Below are 17,305 nucleotides of genomic sequence, written 5' to 3' on the forward strand. Positions count from 1 at the left end.
AAACAAACAAACAAAAACAACACCTGGCTTCGTTATGAGTCTAATCTCATCAATCACCCCTCCTTTGATCCCAAAGTTCTCTTATATTCCAGCCACTTGGATTTACTTACCTTCCCCCTGACTCCTCTGCAAATGTTGCAAATGTCACCAAGGCCATTTTCTCTCCTTATCTTCAAGGCTCAGCTCAATTATCACCTCTTTCCTGAGGATTCCCCTGACATCTCCATGCAGAGCTAGTTATTCCCTCCTCTGCCATCATACAGCATTTTGGACATAGCTCTTATGATATCATATTTTATTTAAAATAAGGTTTCCCTTATCCCATCACAAATTCCTCCAGGGCAAAGAGTTTTTATTCACCTCAGTATCTTAAGCACTGAACACAGAAGACACTCAATGTTGACTAGAAGCCTGTACTTACACCAGGCTCTGGGGATATGTTGGCTCTGACAGCTTTCCTACAGAGTAGCTCCACCCTTAAAGAACACCACCATGGAAGAAATTACCAGTCACACTCAGTGTGTGATGCAGTAATGCACACACACTCCAACAGAGGTAGCTCTTTCCTCTCCAGACAGGAGCCCAAGAAACTAAAAATGCAGAGACAGCCCCAGGCCCTATGGAATTTGGTAGTAACACTAAATCTCAATCTCTATGTTTCTGGGTAAAAGCACTACAGAGACCTCTAGGCTCTTGAGAAAGTGAAGATCTGGGAAAACAGCTTTAGTGAGGCTCTGGGTAAAACAAGGGTCCAGTCTCTGCTTCAGTGAACCTCCCTGGGGATGAAGGATGGGGAGGTCAGACTGGACACCAAATTTGTCCATCAGTCAAGTGCAACTAGTACTAGCCTGGACTCCAAAAGAAAAATGATATAAAGCCAAATTCAGAGTCTCCAGGATGGCAAGCCCTAAATACATCTGAATCAGTGAATTGCTCATCACTTATCTCTCAAGGGATACTGAGGACCCAGTTCTCATTTCCTTTGGTATGGGACAGACAGCCCAAGTTCCCTGGAATCCTCTACTACGATCCCTCTCAAACTATAACTCCAGGAAACCACTAGCAATGATAAAAGATAGCAGAGTAAAACCTACAGTGGCAGTTATCAATGGTATTATGATTTTCCCAACTATTCTGACTCCTCCCTAACAACTTCTCCCCTGTACCCTCGTGTAAGTCACATCCAATTTGTCAATTCCTACTTAGTATTGCCTCCTTCATCCTTTCTCTTTCCTCCATTACCATGGTCATCACTTTGGTCTGCCATTTAATAGCTTCCAGAATTAAGGCAAATCATTTTCCCCCTTTGGTGCCTTATCTGTAACAAAGGGTAGCAGCTGCTCTGCCTACCTCACAAGGTTAATAAGTCAAATGAAATCATGCCTGTGAAAGGTTCCATAATCTGTAAAATGTTATACATAAATATAAAACATTACTATTATCAGCAACTTAGTCCTCTATTACTGAAATATGAAGCACATCTGGCTCCCTGCCTCTCTCCTTCCCCATTTCCAACCACATGATACACCACAGTAAAACTACACACTCTAAAATATTGCTTTGCCCATATATCTCACCTGCTCAAAATCTTTCACTAACATACCATGTCTTTCTTGAGCCAAACAATCCTGGATCTGACTTATGCACTGTCATCTCCGCACTACTGTCAGCTGTTTAGGATGCTTTCCCTAGTCCTGCAAGCCCCACCCATCCTTCAAAGTCCAGCTAAAGCCCCACTACACTCCATGCAGAACTAAATTTAAAAGAAAGGGACTGAAACAACATCATAGAGTACTAAAGGCAATTTTGTTTGGAGAAAACTTGATAGGAACATCTGTCATCTAATACTTTAAAAGTCACCTTTTTAACAGATTACACTTTTTTTCTGTTTGATTCTAAGAGATAACCAAGGACCACAGGATGAAAGTTACAAAGATGTATTTCAGCAACATAACTTCCTTATTGAACTATCCCAAGGTAAAAGGGGGCGCTGTATATGTAGTAAAGTTCCCATTATTAGAAAATGTTCAGGCCCAAATTGAACACTGGGCAAGAATATTTTAGATGGAATTCAACTATCACAAAGGTAACTGAACTAGAATCACAGCATTTTAGATCTAAAAGGAACCTTAGCGATCTCATCCAGGCTTCTATTTTATAGGCCTGGACAGGTGAAGTGACTCATTCAAGGCAACACAGTTTGTTCTGGAAAGCAGAAAGAACATCTTCTCTGACTTTCAATACAGTGATCTATACCTTGCTACTCAAAGTGTGGTCCATGTACCAGCAGCATCACCATGACCTGGGAACTTGTTAGAAATAAATGTACAACCAACCAGAATCTATTTTAGCAAGACCCCCCAGGTGTATACACCAACAAAGTTCGAAAATACTGACCTACACTGTCCCTTCCAAACCTTGAGTTTCTAACTCTGGAACTGCATTTCCCAGACTGTTTCAGATGTTAAACAGGGCAGCACCCAAGAAAAACTGTATTTCCCTGCTCAAATCCCGGACACTCTCCATATTATACTTCCAGTAAGAGATTCCCGGTAATGCCATTAGCATATTAATGGCTCTGAAATATTCTGTAGTAGAGAAAACTAACCATGAAGTTTCTGAACATATTCTGGCACAAAATGCCTTTACAACTGTATTAACATTCCCAGGGCTCAGGCCTTGGCAGTGCAGCCGGTAAAGAATGTCAATCTCGATCTCAGAGCTCCTTGACCCTCAGGGCCTTAAGCACACTCGATTAGTAGGTGGTCAGTGTGGGCTTGCTACTCCCCTCACTGCAATACATGACAGTGCGTTTCACTTTCTCTTAAACACAGCGGAGCTCCTCATCTGTGGGATTTAGCTGTGGTTCTGCCTCAATCAAGACAAGAGGGATGCGCCAGATGACTTCTGAAGGGTCATCCTGCCAACTCCAACTAAGGCGGACCCCAGCAGTGGGAAACACAGACACACCAAACCCACACCCGGGCCCCCCAGGCTTGAGTCCTCTATGTTTTTTGTTATTTTTGTTTGACACAAACTTCTCAACCATGTGCCCTCAGGAAACCTGTGGCTCGGAATGGGTTCAGGGGCGCCTCGGGCTCGCCCAGGAAAAAAGCGGGGACCCCTGCAATTCTGGAGGAATTCGGAGGCGCAATTACTCTGCCCCCTGAGAACACCGCCAGGCTGAGCGCTCGGTCGGTGGGACCAGCCGGGACCCAGAAGGGCAGCCCCCCCGCCGCGGCCCACCCCCGCCGTCCCCCGCCCCGCACACCGGGCTCCACGCTGCCCCCAGGCCAGCGCCCAGCCCCAGTCCACCGCCGGGAACCTGGCGAACAGGCGGCGGGGGGGACGGCGAAGGAGACGGTTGGCAGGGTCGCCGCCTCCGTACCTGTCGGGTCAGGGGCTCCGCGCCCGGATCCGGCCCCACGGGCTAGCGACGCCCAAGACCTAGCCGGTCCCGCCCCGCCCCGCCCCACCCGTGTGGGCTGCCCGACGCGCCGGCCGACCCCTCTAGGCCCACGCCAGACTCTCCCGCCCCGGAGGCCAGAGGCGCTCCGGGTCCAGGGAACACTCTACTCTTCCCCGAAAACAGGTCCGGGTTAAAAACTGTGCCCTGAGCGAGGCCGAAAAGACATCGATCAGGCACAAAGATGGACACCTGAAGGAGTGCAATATGCGCGTGCGCACTGTGCGTGGGAAGCGGCTTAGGACCACAGGAGGGAGGCGCGTCGCGGCCAGCGCCCTCTGCCGACGGGTAGGAGGCAGCGCGGAAGAGCGAGAGGGCTCGTTTGCCTCCGGGACGTGGTTCCCTGCGAGAGTCGCTAAGCTTTTGAGTGCTAAACATAACAATAGTGATAAACCATATCTTGCCAGTTAGCTTGGGGAAAAAATTAAATTTTGCTACTGCTCAGTGTCATCCACCATGTGGGGATACAAGCATTCTCATGCCCTTATGATGCAAATATAAAATAACGCAAATTTACATAAAGGCATGTTGGCATTTATTTAAAAAGAGAAAACATTGAAAAGTTCAAACCCTTTGACCCAATGCATCCACCTCTAATAATGCAGCCAAAGAAATAAAAGCCATCACAGAGCAAGTGTTCAAAGATATTTGTACAAGGATATTGGGAGAGCCAGGATTTGATAGACAGGCGGTTCAAATTCTAACTGCAATTTTCTGGCTGTGTGAGATCTTGGGTTGGTTGCTTCACCTCTCCGTGCCTCTGTTTCCTCATCTGTAAAATTAGAATGTTAATGATAGTCTCTGTATGATTAGGTTAGGAAAATTAAGTGAATCTATGTAAAGAGCTTGAAATGTAATTATTGTGATGTTATGTTTATCTAGGTTAACCTCAGATTTAAAACAACCTGAAAAATCCATAAAGTTGGTGGTGGGTGGATGTGGGGGACAAATGGTAGAAAGGATGGATTGGGCAACCTTTCCATGGCTACCCCTTTTTTTCCCATTTCATCTTCTGAGTATTTCTAATTATTATTCTGAATAGCTAATGCATTTGCATGATCCAAAAAAACAACAACAAAACAATATAAAAAGAATGCACTGGGAAATCTCCCTTCAACTCTTGTTCCCATCCACTTCTTCCCCCTTGCCCACTGCAGGTAACCCTTGTTATCAGTTTCTTGCTTATCCTCTCGATGTTTTATGTAAATGCAAACAAATATGAATATTTTGTCTTATTTCTCCCATTTCTTTTGCAAAAGGGAGCTAGCATACCATATACACTTGCACCTTAGTTTCTGCACTTAACAATATATCCTGGAGATCTTCCTAAATCAGTAAGTAGAGCTCTTCCTCATTCTTTTTTGCAGCTGCATAGCACTCTATTGCATGGATACACTTAATTTATTAACCGGCTTCTTCTAGTGGGATACTATGTTTTCAGTCTTTTGCTGTCACAAACAATGAGGGAATGTACATATGCCTTGTACATATGCCATTCCATAGATGAAGAGGTATATCTATAGGATACATCTGGGTCAAATAATAAATACGTCTATAATTTTAGTAGAAATAGCCTCCACCCCCTTTAATTAAAGAGGAATTGTATAAAAATTAAATGCATAGGTTATAAAAGGCACTGCATATACATATTTTTATTGTGGGTGGGAAAATACATATAACATAAGAGCATTTTAACTATTTTTAAGTGTACAGCTCAGTAGCACTAAGTACATTTACATTATTGTGCAACTATCACCAACCACTATCCATCTCCAAAACTTTCTAACCTTTTCATAATGAAACATAATAAAACCCATTAAGTACATAATGAAACCCATTAAGTACTAACACTTTTCTCCCCTCATCCTAGCCCTAGGTAACAAGCATTCTACTTTTTGTCTCTGAATTTGACTATCCTAAATCCCTCCTATAAATAGAATCATCAGTATTTGTCCTTTTGTATCTGGCTTATGTCTTTAAGGTTCATCCATGTTGTAGCATGTGTCAGCATTCCCTTCCTTTTTAAGACTGAATAATATTCCATGTAATGTATATACCATATTTTGTTTATCCATTCACCCATCAATGTATATTTGGGTTGTTTCTACCTTTTGGCTATTGTAAATATGCACATAATTTTTTAAACATAAGTACATATCCCACCCATCCCATCCCCAAGATCCCTACCCAAAGCAATGTTTTTTTAAAACAGCTTTATTGAGATATAATCCACATGTCATACAGTACACGAATTTAAATTGTACAATTTGATGGGGGGGGTTGTTTTGTTTTTAATCCTCACTGAGGATATATTTTATGGGGAGTTTTTGTTTTTATTTTAGAGAGAGGAAGGGAGAAAGACAGGAAGAGAAACATTGATGTGAGAGAGAAACATCAATCAGCCTCCTCCTGCACATGCCCTGACCAGGGATTGAACCCACCACTCTTTGGTGTATGGGGTGATGCTCCAACCAACTGAGCCATACCAGCCAGGGCCCAAAGCAACTTTTGATGCCTGTTTTTTGTTTGCTGTTTCAGAGTAAATCTCTGAAAACTTGAGCATTTTAGATATGAACAGCAGCTTCCTGAACCTTGTTTTTACCTCCCCTGGACAATATATCTTGGAGATTATCCATATTAGTACCTATGGAGGTTATCCATATTAGATGTACCTTGAAAATTTTTTAAGGTGTATTTTTTTGTAATTTGAGCTGGAGTCATTCTTTTGAGTGGCTTTACTTTATTATTATTATTTTATTGGTATCAGCATTACTATTCTCTTATAACATCTCCTGAGTCATCATAGAATTAAAGTCCCTTGATTTTATTTTTTTTATTGATTTGAGAGAGAGAGGGGAAGGGAGAAGAAGAGAGGAGGAAGGGGGGCTGGGTAGCTTTAACAATCCTTAACAGATGTGCTGAATTTTCATGTGAAGCTGCCAGGCCTCAGGTGGAAAGGGGATGGGGAAACAGGATAGACCCAAATGCTTCTCAGCATCATGAAAGGGCATCCCAATGAGTCTAAAGGACAGGATGAGCTAATTGGGAAATACCGTTTCCTTTACATTGGATTAGGCTGGTGGTCTTCAGGGAAATTCATATTTTCTTTGCCCTATGTGTCTTTTCATAGGTGCCAACCTGAGGCTTCCTCGGATGGGGGAGCCTGAACAGGACTGTAGGACTCTGAAAGTCAGTTTGCATGCCTGGAGCCCATCCTCCCAAACTGTGATGCTGAACAGAGACCATCTGTGCTCATCTGAGTGGAACTCTTGGCGTTCCAGAACATGAAGGAACAAGAGGAAAACCTGCCCTTGAGGAAAGGAATTCTGTTTCCCAGAGGAAGGAGGTGGTGTTCGGGCTGAGAGACTTGGAGGGGGGATTGGATGATGGCAGAGAGCATGTCAAAGGTGACAAAGCCAGGTATGGGGGTAGAACAGGTGTGGGGGAGAGAAGCGTTTAGCTTAGCTATAAAAGTACTATCCAATGGAAAGAAAAATAGAAATTTTGAAATTGTCTTTAGTTGAGATGTAGGCTAATAAATTTTAAAAAGATATTTTGGACAGAATTATTAAAATTAAATTTTATATAAGCCAGCCAGGCATATAATCTTAATTTTTTTAGCAGCCATAATTTTAAAAAGTAAAAATGAACAAGTGATATTAATTTTAACAAGATCCAAAATGTTGTTTCAACAAGTAATAAATATAAAAATATTAATGAGATATTTTACATTCTTTTTTTGCACAAAATCTTTGAAATCCAGTGTATATTTTGCACTTACAGCAACTCTCTATTCAGACAGTAAATTTTCATTGGAAATACTTGATCTACTTTAGATTTCATAAAACTTACAATTGAAGAAATAGATTCATGCGTGCAACTTGTTTAAAGCATATTTAGACATTTTCCAATGACAGGAATGATTATACATTTTTAATTTTAATTAAAATTCAGTTCTTCATTCACATTAGCCACATTTCAAGTACTCAATAGCCACATGTGGCCAGTGGTTTTTGTACTGAACAGTCAAGAGATAGAACTTCAACCCTTCTTCCCCCTGCTTTGTTATACTTTTATTAGCAGGTCTGGCCTTCAGGAAATAATTTAATGCATATTCTTCATTGCCTGGCTTTGTTACCACACACTGAGAGAGTGTGGGGAGACAAGGTGGCCCAGGGAGCATCAGACCTGCTGTTCCCCATTTCTTTCTGGGTAGAGGTGGGGACAGTGTTAGGATGGTCCCAGGGACCTTGAGGACTGTGTAATAAGAAGAATCCACAATGAGGGATAAGCCAGAACAACCATAAAATGATACTCTTAAATTGGGGACTTAGGACCATTCATGTTCTGTTGTAGAAATGGGAAAAACTTTATCTATAAATAGAGATGTTTTTGTTAAAACAAATACAGATCCTTGAAAAGAATACAGGATCTCATTAGATTCTCTAAAATAAAAAATAAAAATATGTCCAATATCTCTGATTCTAATTAACAGTGTATTCTAGGACATAACTAATACAATAAGGTGAGAAAAATATAAAAGGCTTAAAGATTAGAAAGGAAAAAATTAAACTGTCCTTTTGCACAGATGATAAAATGACTTACATATAAAATACCAAAAGAATCTGAAAATTATTAGAATTGATTATTTAAAATTTAGCAAGCTGGCTAGCTATAAAATCAATATAAAAATCAATTGCATTTCTATAACCAACAATAAAAAGTTAATATATTTTTAAAATAAAACTGATGCACCTAGCAATAAACTTAAGAAAACATGTGCAGAACCTAAAGTTATAAAATTGTATCTGAAGACATTAAAGATAGCCTAAATAAATGAGAGATATAACACTTTCATGAACAGGAAGATTTAAATCATAATTATCCCAAATTAATCTATATATTTAAAATAATTCCCATTAATATCCTATCAGGATAGTCTAGAAGCATGACAACATATTAGTATATTTGTAGAGATGAGCAAAAGGCCAAAATAGCGAAGAAACTCCTGAAGAAAAGGAACACAATTGTGAGAGTGACAGTGCTTATTTTAAAGTTATAGTAGTTAAAGCAATGTGGCATTGATGTCAGAATAGAAAAAAAGACCTTAAGAACAGAAAAGAGTCTAGAACTAAAACAAACACACATACACATGAAAATAATGATATCTGACAAAATTTATTTATCAGTGCAGGAAAGACACTATTCAACAAATGGTGTTGGGACAATTGGTTACCCACAGGCAAAAGGAGGAAAGAAAGAGGAGAGGAGGGAAGGAGGGAGAAAGGAAAAATTGAATGCTTTCATTTCTGGCAATTAGAGAACTAAATATCACAGAAAGTCCACCTGATATAGTGCAACTAAAAATGCTGGATGCAACATTTAACATACACACACACCTATTTGTGTTGCCGTAATGAACTGGCTGGAAATTAAGGGAATTCCTCAGACATTAGAGATGTTGTGAAATTATGAATCCCAAGGCACAGATGATCACTTGAACCTGTGTTTGCTAAGCCAACCCCTGGTGGCCTGGAACCTGTGTTTAAAGGGCCATAAGTAGGGACAGAAAACAAAATCTGGGGTTGAACAGTGATAGCGGGATGGAAAACTATCCCCTACACACATAAAGCCAGGATAGTCAAAGAGTAACACCCTGAGAGAGTGATCATTAGTACCTCACAGAGGGCAACGGTAAGGATAAAAACCTATCTTGCCTTATCCTTGGTTCTTGGTATAGTGGGAGAAAATTCTTCCTGGTAATTCAAAATAATATGCTTGTACGCATACAAGTTTGGGGCCAAATGTATACCACACAGGTGACACCCCGAACCCAAAGACACAAATGTAATATAAAGTGGCCCCAAGTTTGTAGAGTGCTCCTGGGAACCTGGCCAAACTCAATGTAAACCCTCTCTGGGGAATGCACTTTAACCCCAGGCCTCAAATAATTCCTTTATCTATAGTTCCAAGAGCTATGAGTGTACAATCAAAGTGACTAAGCACACAGAGAAACAAGCTACCATAAATATTCAAGCCTGCAAAGATTAGATACTGGGATTTTCAGTTACTGTATGCAAAATGGTTATGTTTAATATTTTTTTAAAACAAATTTTAATATGATGAAGAAACAAGCAATTATAAAAATTGACTAGGTAGATTGGCAAAATAATCAATTATAAAATATAGTAATAAAAATATAGTAATTATAATATAGCTATTAGATGGCACAAACAAAAGATTAATCATAGTTATTAACCTAAAATAAAATGCCTTTCAAAGTGAGAGGCAACAAGCATTTATTTGAGATTTTTTTTCTAAAACAAAAAGCTATTTGGGAATCACTGATTCAGCAGAAGCCCAACTAGTGTTCCAATTAAGAGACAAAGGCAAGGAATATTAATGAGAAAGGAGAGGGGAACAATTAAATCAATAGAAGGAAGGCATTTCTATTGGTTCAGATAAGCTAACATAGTTAACATAGTGGTATTAATTCTAAACAATATTTTAATTTTCAGTCTGGTAGACATCAGTCCAATAGTCATATCTGCTTTCTTTTCAAACAATTCTTTGGGACCCAATGTTGCTTTAGGCCCAGTCCAAAGGTTTTTTTGCCCTGTTAACATTCTGAAGCTTGAGGCATAAAATGTACAAGGCAGTTAGTTCCTCTGGGATTGCAGCTCTGACTCCATTTTAGAGTGGCTCTGTTTATTTTTAACTTTTTTTTACATAGCTGAAGAAAGAATTAGTGAATTGGAAAATAGATCTTAAAAAATGAGGGGGGGGGGACCAAAATGCACTATTAACATATAAGAAAAAGGAAAATGTGGAAAAGAAGTTGAGACATGAAAGATAAAGTGAGAGGTTCCAACCTTTATCTAATGGCAAATCCATAAAGAAAGAAGATAATAATATTCACATATAGCCTCAGATTTAGGAAATCCAAGGGATTCCCACCAAAATAAACAATAAGAAGTGGACATCTGGATTAACAATAGTGAAGCTATAGAAAAATAATAACAAAGTTAAAATCTTAAAAGGGCCCAGCCGGGCGTGGCTCAGCCGGGTTCCAGGTGATCGGGGTTCAATTCCCGGTCAGGGCACATGCCCGGGTTGTGGGCTTGATCAATGACTCTCTCATCATTGATGTTTCTATCTCTCTCTCCCTCTCCCTTCCTCTCTCTGAAATCAATAAAGATATATTTAAATAAATAAATAAAAATAAAATAAAATCTTAAAAGGAGCAAGAGAGAAAAGGCAGATTGCCTGCAAAGTAACTGTTATATTAACATCTGATTTCTCAGGAGCAAAAATAAAAGCCAGAGGACAAAGAAATATTCAGCAAAATAAGAGAAAATAATTGTGAACTTATAATTCCTTAGCCAGCAAAATGATCCCTCAAAAATGAAGGTAACATAAAAAAATTAAACAAATAAAACTAAGGAAGTTTACTATTGTTAGATCCTGTATTAGTTTTTATTGCTGCATAACAAATTACTACTAACTCAGTGGCTTAAAAGACACATTTATTGTCTCTCAGTTTCTGGTTTAGAAGTCTGGGCACAGGTTAGCTGGCTCCTCTGGGACCTCAGAGTCTCAACAGGCTGAAATCAAGGTGTCATCAAAGGCTGCAATCTCATCTAGGCTCCAGGTCTACTTCCAAGCTCACTGATTATTAGCAGAATTCAGTTCCTTGGGACTGTAGAACTGAAGTCTTAACTCTTAGTGGCTATGTGGTCATCTCTAAAATGTGGCATTTTGCTTCTTTCATGGTAAAGAGGAGGATCTCTCTGACTTCTGAGGTCTGACTCTTTTAAAAGGTTCACCTGATTAGGTCAGGCCCACCCAAAATAATCTCTTTAACACAAAGCCTACTGATTACAAACCTTAATTACATCAGCGAAATCCCATTTTCCAGGTATGTAACATAATCACAGGCATGAAATTTCATCATATGCACTAGCTCTGCTCATACTCCAGGGGAGAAGATTACACAAAATGTGTACACAAGAAGGTATAAATCTTGTGGTAGAATTCTGTCTACCACAAATCCTCATTAAAGGAACTTCGAAAGGATATACTTTGGATAGAAGGAAAATAACCCCAGAAGGAAGACCTGAGACACAAGAAAGATGAACAAGCAGAGAAAATATTAAACATATGGGTAAAGCTACACAAATCTCAACTATATAAGTAATAACAATATATCTCTGATTTGCAAGATGAATGAAATAACAATATAATTAAAATACTGGGTTACAAAAACATATAAATTCAAAGGAAATGATTAATGTTTAAGAACTCTAAGATCTGGGTCACAGAGGATCAGTCCATCTTGTCTAGGTTTGTTAGTTTGACTGAGGCATTCCAGAGGTTCTGTGCCACATGAGGATCCTGAGCATCTTTAGGGGGAGAAGTTATCACACAGGAACTGCTAAAATATTTTCCAGAAATGCCATCCAGCTCCTCTGCCAAGCTCAGGTAGAGAACTGGGTTTGCACCTTGTGCAGGATCCTGTGGAAACAGGGATTGGGGGGAAGGGGGGGTTGGGTGCGAGGACGGGATATGTCATCAGTCAGGCTTCAGCTGGCTCGGGACACAGTGAGAAGTAGAGCCCTGCCCCGCCCTCTTTGGGCCAAACCACTCTTCCTCTACCCACCTTAATGAAGAAGCTGGAGAGCCAAAAGAGTAAGCGGTATAACCAAGATAAGTGCTTCATGATCTCCGTGTATACAACACCTGGGTCCACAGAGTTCACAGTCACGCCTGAGAAGGTACGACAGAAGCATTATGCAAAGTGAAGTGAGAGGATGAGGGGAAGAAAGGACTGAGCATGGTTCTGCAGTGTGCAAGGAGGGAAGGGTCCTACCAGGTCTGTTGGGTAAAGCTGACCAGAGACTTGGAGGTGGTACCAGGGACATTAGTGCTCTGTAACTGAATGGTGGTACCCAAGCCAGTAAGGAGACACAAACATTTGAAAGTATTGGGTGAACTTTAACAGGAACATGATGCCTGGTGCTGGTACTGGAAAATACTGGGAGGAGAGGGATGTTATGGGTTATAAGAGAGTTGGAAAATGTTGAAAAGGAGACATGAAGACAGGGTTGAGAGAACTATAGGGGTACAGGTGGTAACTGGAAGAAATTAACAGCTGGCTTAGGGGACATTGGGAGTATTTTATTGTCAGGACATGTTGAGAGGTGTGAAGGGTTGGGAGTGGAGGAATAGCAGGTGTCAGAGGCAGTTACCTGTCCCTTGAAGTCTCCGGGCAAATTCCCCAGTGATTGAGGTCAAAAGCAGTTTGCTGCAGAAATAGTTCTGGTTGAAGGTCAAAGGTCCACCAGCCCCTGTCAGATGTTCCTCATCAAAGTACCCATGTGTTTGCCAAGAGGAAGACACATTTACCACTCGGGCCGACCCTGCCCGTTGTAGTGCTCCTGGGTAGAGAGAAGACCACACTTCTTCAGTCCAAGTCCTAGGGTAAACTCCCATGCCCACTCCCCAGCCCACTTCTCCAGGAGACGCCAGGAGGCCAGGGCCCATCCAGGACCTCAGGAGAGGGTCAGTGGGCCCCACCCAGGCCCTGGGGCTAGGCAAGGGAACAGACTTCATCTGCATTAGCCACTTTCCTAGAGCTCTTCTTCTCTTTTATTTTAGTGTTATAAGTTTTGTTTTGCTTTTCTCCCACTTGCCAGCTAGCTAATTTAATTGACCCTTGTTTATGTTTGACCACACTGACCACTAAGAGGGGAGAAAAGAAAGGCTGGGAACACTGCCAAAGCTGTCTCTCACGTATTCATACGTTCACTCACTTATACATTCCACAAATGTTCATTAGGCCCCTGGATTGTGGCAGACACCAAGATAGGTGCTAAGGACATAAGGGTTTGCAGGGAAAGACATGTGCAGAAATACTTGGGAAGGTGTTTGTTTGTTTTTAAATAACTATCTCCCAAAGGAACAAAAATAAAATTATAATCAATAGAACAAGTTAAATCTTAAATATATTTATATGAGTACCTAACTCTACAAAAAAATCTGGATTATGTAAATTATGAAAAATAGTAATTGTCACTTGAGTTTACAGTATAGTTTTCAAAATGCTAAAACTATTGGAGCCCTACATTGAAATGAAGAATCACAAATGACAATTTAACAGGTGGTATTTAGCCAAAATTTGCTAGAGAGAAAATTATTCTTAAAGAGGACAGTGGACCCCAAGCTTTCAGACATAGTGACATAAAGGCCAAAGGGGTGCCTGGTCAGTGTGGCTCAGTGGTTGAGCGTCGACCCATGCACCCAGAGGTCACAGGTGCAATTTCCAGTCAGGGCACATGCCCAGGTTTTGGGTTCAATCCCCAGTAGGGTGCATGCAGGAGGCAGCAGATCAATGTTTCTCTCTCATCCACGTTTCTCTCTCTCTCCCTTTCTCTCTCCCTAAAATCAATAAAAACGTATTTTAAAAGAACTATAAAAAGCTGGGGGGGGGCTCAGTTAGAGATTGATCCTCACAGAGCAATGTTAGTTCGAGGACAGAGATGTGTACAAGGGCTTAAGGGAGCGCTGATAATTGGGGGTGGCTGGGGAGCTGGAGATGTCAGGGCAGGATTCCTAGCACAAGCTATATCTGTGCAGTCTTGGCAGACAAACTAAAGTTAGCCAGGCTAAGGGGGTGGGAAAGGATATTCCAGATAGAGGGAATGACATGTGCAAAAGCACAGCCAGAGGGGGGGAAATAGAACATGGTCCAAGAGCTACAGATTGGCTGGAGATGAGGGTGTGGGTTAAGGAAGAGCAACGGGTAAGGTTCTCAGTCGTGTAAGTGAAGAGAAAGGGCTTAGAGTTTATCCTGTAAAGGACAGAGTACTGTCGAAGGATTTTAAGGAAGAAAGTGACATGGCTAATGGTGACTTCTAGAAGTGGCAGAAGGGAGAATAGGCTAGAAAAGGGGAGGCAGGAGAGAAAAACAATTTAGGAAACTATTATTTAGGGACACAATTTAGGTTGCTACCTGAATCTCTGTATCCTGGGCTAGAACAACTTTTGCTCAAGTAAATGCTTTTTATAAAAAAGAAAAAAGAAAGAACACTAATACTGAGCAAGGTGCAAACACATGTTAGAATTTCTGGAAAGAGGAAAAGTATTCATACTCACAAATGCATAGAGTCTTGCCTTGCTCTCTGTTTACTTTCGAGGTGGGCTAATGTAAATGGACACTAACGGGTGCACGAGAACCTGACAACAGCAGTTGCCTCCCGGGAGGGGAGTGGATAGCTGATTTTCAAGGAGAGGAAGAGACTTTTTTAAAATTTTATTTTTTTCTTTCATTTACTGATTTGAGAGAAAGAGGAAGGGGGAGACAGAAAAACATCAATTTGTTATTCTACTTATTTATGCATTCACTGGTTGCTTGTTTGTTTGTTTTTTTTTAAAAAAAGTGTTTATTGATTTTGAGAGAAAAACATTGATCAGCTGCCTCCTGCACACCCCCTACTAGAGACTGAGCCACAACCTGGCAAGTGCCCTGACTGGGAATGGAACCAGAGACCTTTTGGTGCCTGGGCCAATGCTCAACCCACTGAGCTACACTGACCACAGCTCATTGGTTGCTGACTGGAGATCGAACCCACAACCTTGGCATATCAGGGTGATTCTCCAACTAGCTGAGCTACCCAGCCAGAGCCAAGGAGACTTTTTTTCTGCATACCCTTTTGTACACTTTCAATTTTGTATTTTAGATATATATTACCTAACTAAAAAAGAGGCTATTTCACAGTAAAACAAAATATGTTAAGGAGAATCTGCCTGACACCCATTTCCCCCTCCTCCCCAGGAAAACCTCAAACCTCTCTAGTCAGAAAGGATTACAAAATCAGAAAGTCAATGGACCTGGGGCCAAGGCAGTGAATTTTTGCCTACTATCCCTGGTATTTCCTGAACTTCTTGGTGTTTATTTCCTTAGTGGCCTAGTGCCACCCTCAGGAAGCTTTGGTTGAGATGACTGACTACTGGTCTTACTGGAACTCAGAGCTGAGGGAAGGAGAAATGGGACCTTATATCCCCTTACTGATTATATTTTGAGCTGCCTGATTCCATAACCAGAATCCTAATCCTGACTTGTGTCAGGTGGTTCCCCTGCTGTGTGCAGCAAAAGCATACTGGATCATTGCTCAGTAAGCAGCTGGGTGCCAAGGGGAAGGAAGCTGCCAAGAAAATGCCAGGGGAATGGAGAAGCAGGGCCAACATAGAAGGTAAGCACACTTCCTTACCTTGCAGTAGATTTGTGAGCAGAAAGGGTCCGACATAATTGGTAGCAAAGGTGAGATCAAGGCCCTCAGGGGTTAGTGTCTTTGGGATTCCTGGGAGGAGATGAAAACACAAGAAGTGCATGATGGGGGGACTACCCTGAAGGAGACGAAGTCTGGGAGGACATGCTGGGGTTCAATAGAAACACCATAGGAATGTGTATGTGCCAAGATGGGGCAATGAACTTTGAGGCTATAACTTGAGGCAGGCTCTTTAGGGTTGTGAATGAATTGTTTCAGCAGGATGTACAGGTTAGGCTTTGGGGATGCCTGTTTTGGGGTCCCTAATCTAGAAAGGAGTCTCCTGAAATGTGTTTGGGGGACGCAAGTCAAGGCACATACCACAGACTGCAGCATTGTTAACCAGCAGATGTATCTCAGGACACTTCTGCAGAAGCCACCGGGCAAAGCTCCGGATGGAGGCCATAGAGCTCAGGTCTACCTCACCAAGTAGAAGGCAGGTGTCCTTTGAGGCTGCTTGGATCTCAGCCAGGGCTCGCTGTCCACGCTCATGGCTACGGCAAGCAAGGATCACACGGGCCCCACGGCGGGCCAGCTCCTGGGACACAATCTTCCCAATGCCTGTGGGAGGGCAGCTTCAGAGTAGGCTAGTCTGGGAAGTGACTAGAGGGCAATGGAACAAGGGTGAGGGACAGGGGTGTTGACAGTGAGTGCTGCTCCTCCCCCCTGCCCTCCCTGTTAAGGCTGTTAGGGGCTGAGGCCCCTAGTGAGGTGACAGGGTAGGAGGAGCACTCACCACTGTTGGCCCCAGTCACCACTGCAGTCTTCCCAGTCAGATCTGTGGAGCAGTGCTGGAGGTCCCAAAGCTGCGACTTATACCAGAGCCGCGCACTTAGTCTAAGCAGGAAGACTAGAATGAGGAGGCCAGAGCCAAGGCCCCAGACCTGGGTGCTGAGTAGGGCCCACAGCAACATAGCAGATTACTGACCGGCCACCCAGAGTGAGAAGAGAATGGGAGAGTCAGTCAATGCTGAGTGGGCAGTAGCAACGAGGCTGGTGTGGAACCCAAAACAAAATTTAAGGAGGCACTCTCACATTTGTTCAAGCAACTCATTTGAACCCAGCTGGGAGTTCCCCCTTATAAATTGTGTGACCTAGGTACTTGATTGCCTAACCTCTAATCAAAAATTAACAGAAGGGCCCTAGGCGGTTTGGCTCAGTGGTTAGAGTGTCAGCCTGAAGACTGAAGTGTCCCTGGTTCAGTTCCAGCCAAGGGCACGTACCTTGGTTGCAGGCTTGATTCCCAGTCCCCGTTGGCAGGTGTGGGAGGCAACCAGAAAATGTATCTCTCACATGGATGTTTCCCTCTCTCTCTCTCTGTCTCTCCCCCCCCCCCCCCCCCGCTTCCACTCTCTCTGAAAGAGCAATGGAAAAAGTATCCTCCAGTGAGAATTTTAAAAAAATTAACAGAAGTGCTTTCCCTGAGCCCTAAGGCCTGCAAAGGCTCAAATACGTCTCCAAGACAAACTTGGATTTGCATTCTAAAGTGACTTGACAGAGCTCCAGGGACTAG

The 17,305-nt window shown here is 42.1% G+C and overlaps 2 protein-coding genes across 2 annotated transcripts in view; both read right to left on the reverse strand.

Annotated features, from left to right (window-relative positions):
* DCTN1 (dynactin subunit 1) overlaps window positions 1-3,456 on the reverse strand; it is a 29,503-nt gene extending 26,047 nt beyond the window's left edge. The window contains exon 1 of the mRNA XM_087823649.1: window positions 3,389-3,456. The gene's annotated coding sequence lies outside the window, so the exon portion shown is untranslated. The remainder of the gene's footprint in view (window positions 1-3,388) is intronic.
* A 7,877-nt stretch (window positions 3,457-11,333) lies between these two features.
* On the reverse strand, window positions 11,334-16,738 carry LOC107529227 (retinol dehydrogenase 11). Its single transcript, XM_016202517.2, has 6 exons — window positions 16,529-16,738; window positions 16,114-16,353; window positions 15,736-15,825; window positions 12,715-12,903; window positions 12,126-12,232; window positions 11,334-11,980 (listed from the first exon to the last, which is right to left on the reverse strand). Exons 1-6 carry the CDS (start codon window positions 16,704-16,706, stop codon window positions 11,792-11,794), a joined length of 993 nt encoding a protein of 330 aa, XP_016058003.2. The 5' UTR covers window positions 16,707-16,738; the 3' UTR covers window positions 11,334-11,791.
* Window positions 16,739-17,305: the final 567 nt, after the last annotated feature.

Source organism: Miniopterus natalensis, chromosome 13, assembly GCF_054644295.1.
Source record: "Miniopterus natalensis isolate mMinNat1 chromosome 13, mMinNat1.hap1, whole genome shotgun sequence".
Taxonomy (NCBI): domain Eukaryota; kingdom Metazoa; phylum Chordata; class Mammalia; order Chiroptera; family Miniopteridae; genus Miniopterus; species Miniopterus natalensis.

Coding starts and splice junctions, on each gene's coding strand:
- LOC107529227 (XM_016202517.2), bottom strand. CDS start 16,706: ATGTTGCTGTGGGCCCTACTCAGCACCCAGGTCTGGGGCCTTGGCTCT. Junction 12,904..15,735: donor GCTCACAAATCTACTGCAAG/GTAAGGAAGTGT, acceptor CTCTCTACCCAG/GAGCACTACAACGGGCAGGG. Junction 11,981..12,125: donor TCTCCAGCTTCTTCATTAAG/GTGGGTAGAGGA, acceptor CTGTTTCCACAG/GATCCTGCACAAGGTGCAAA.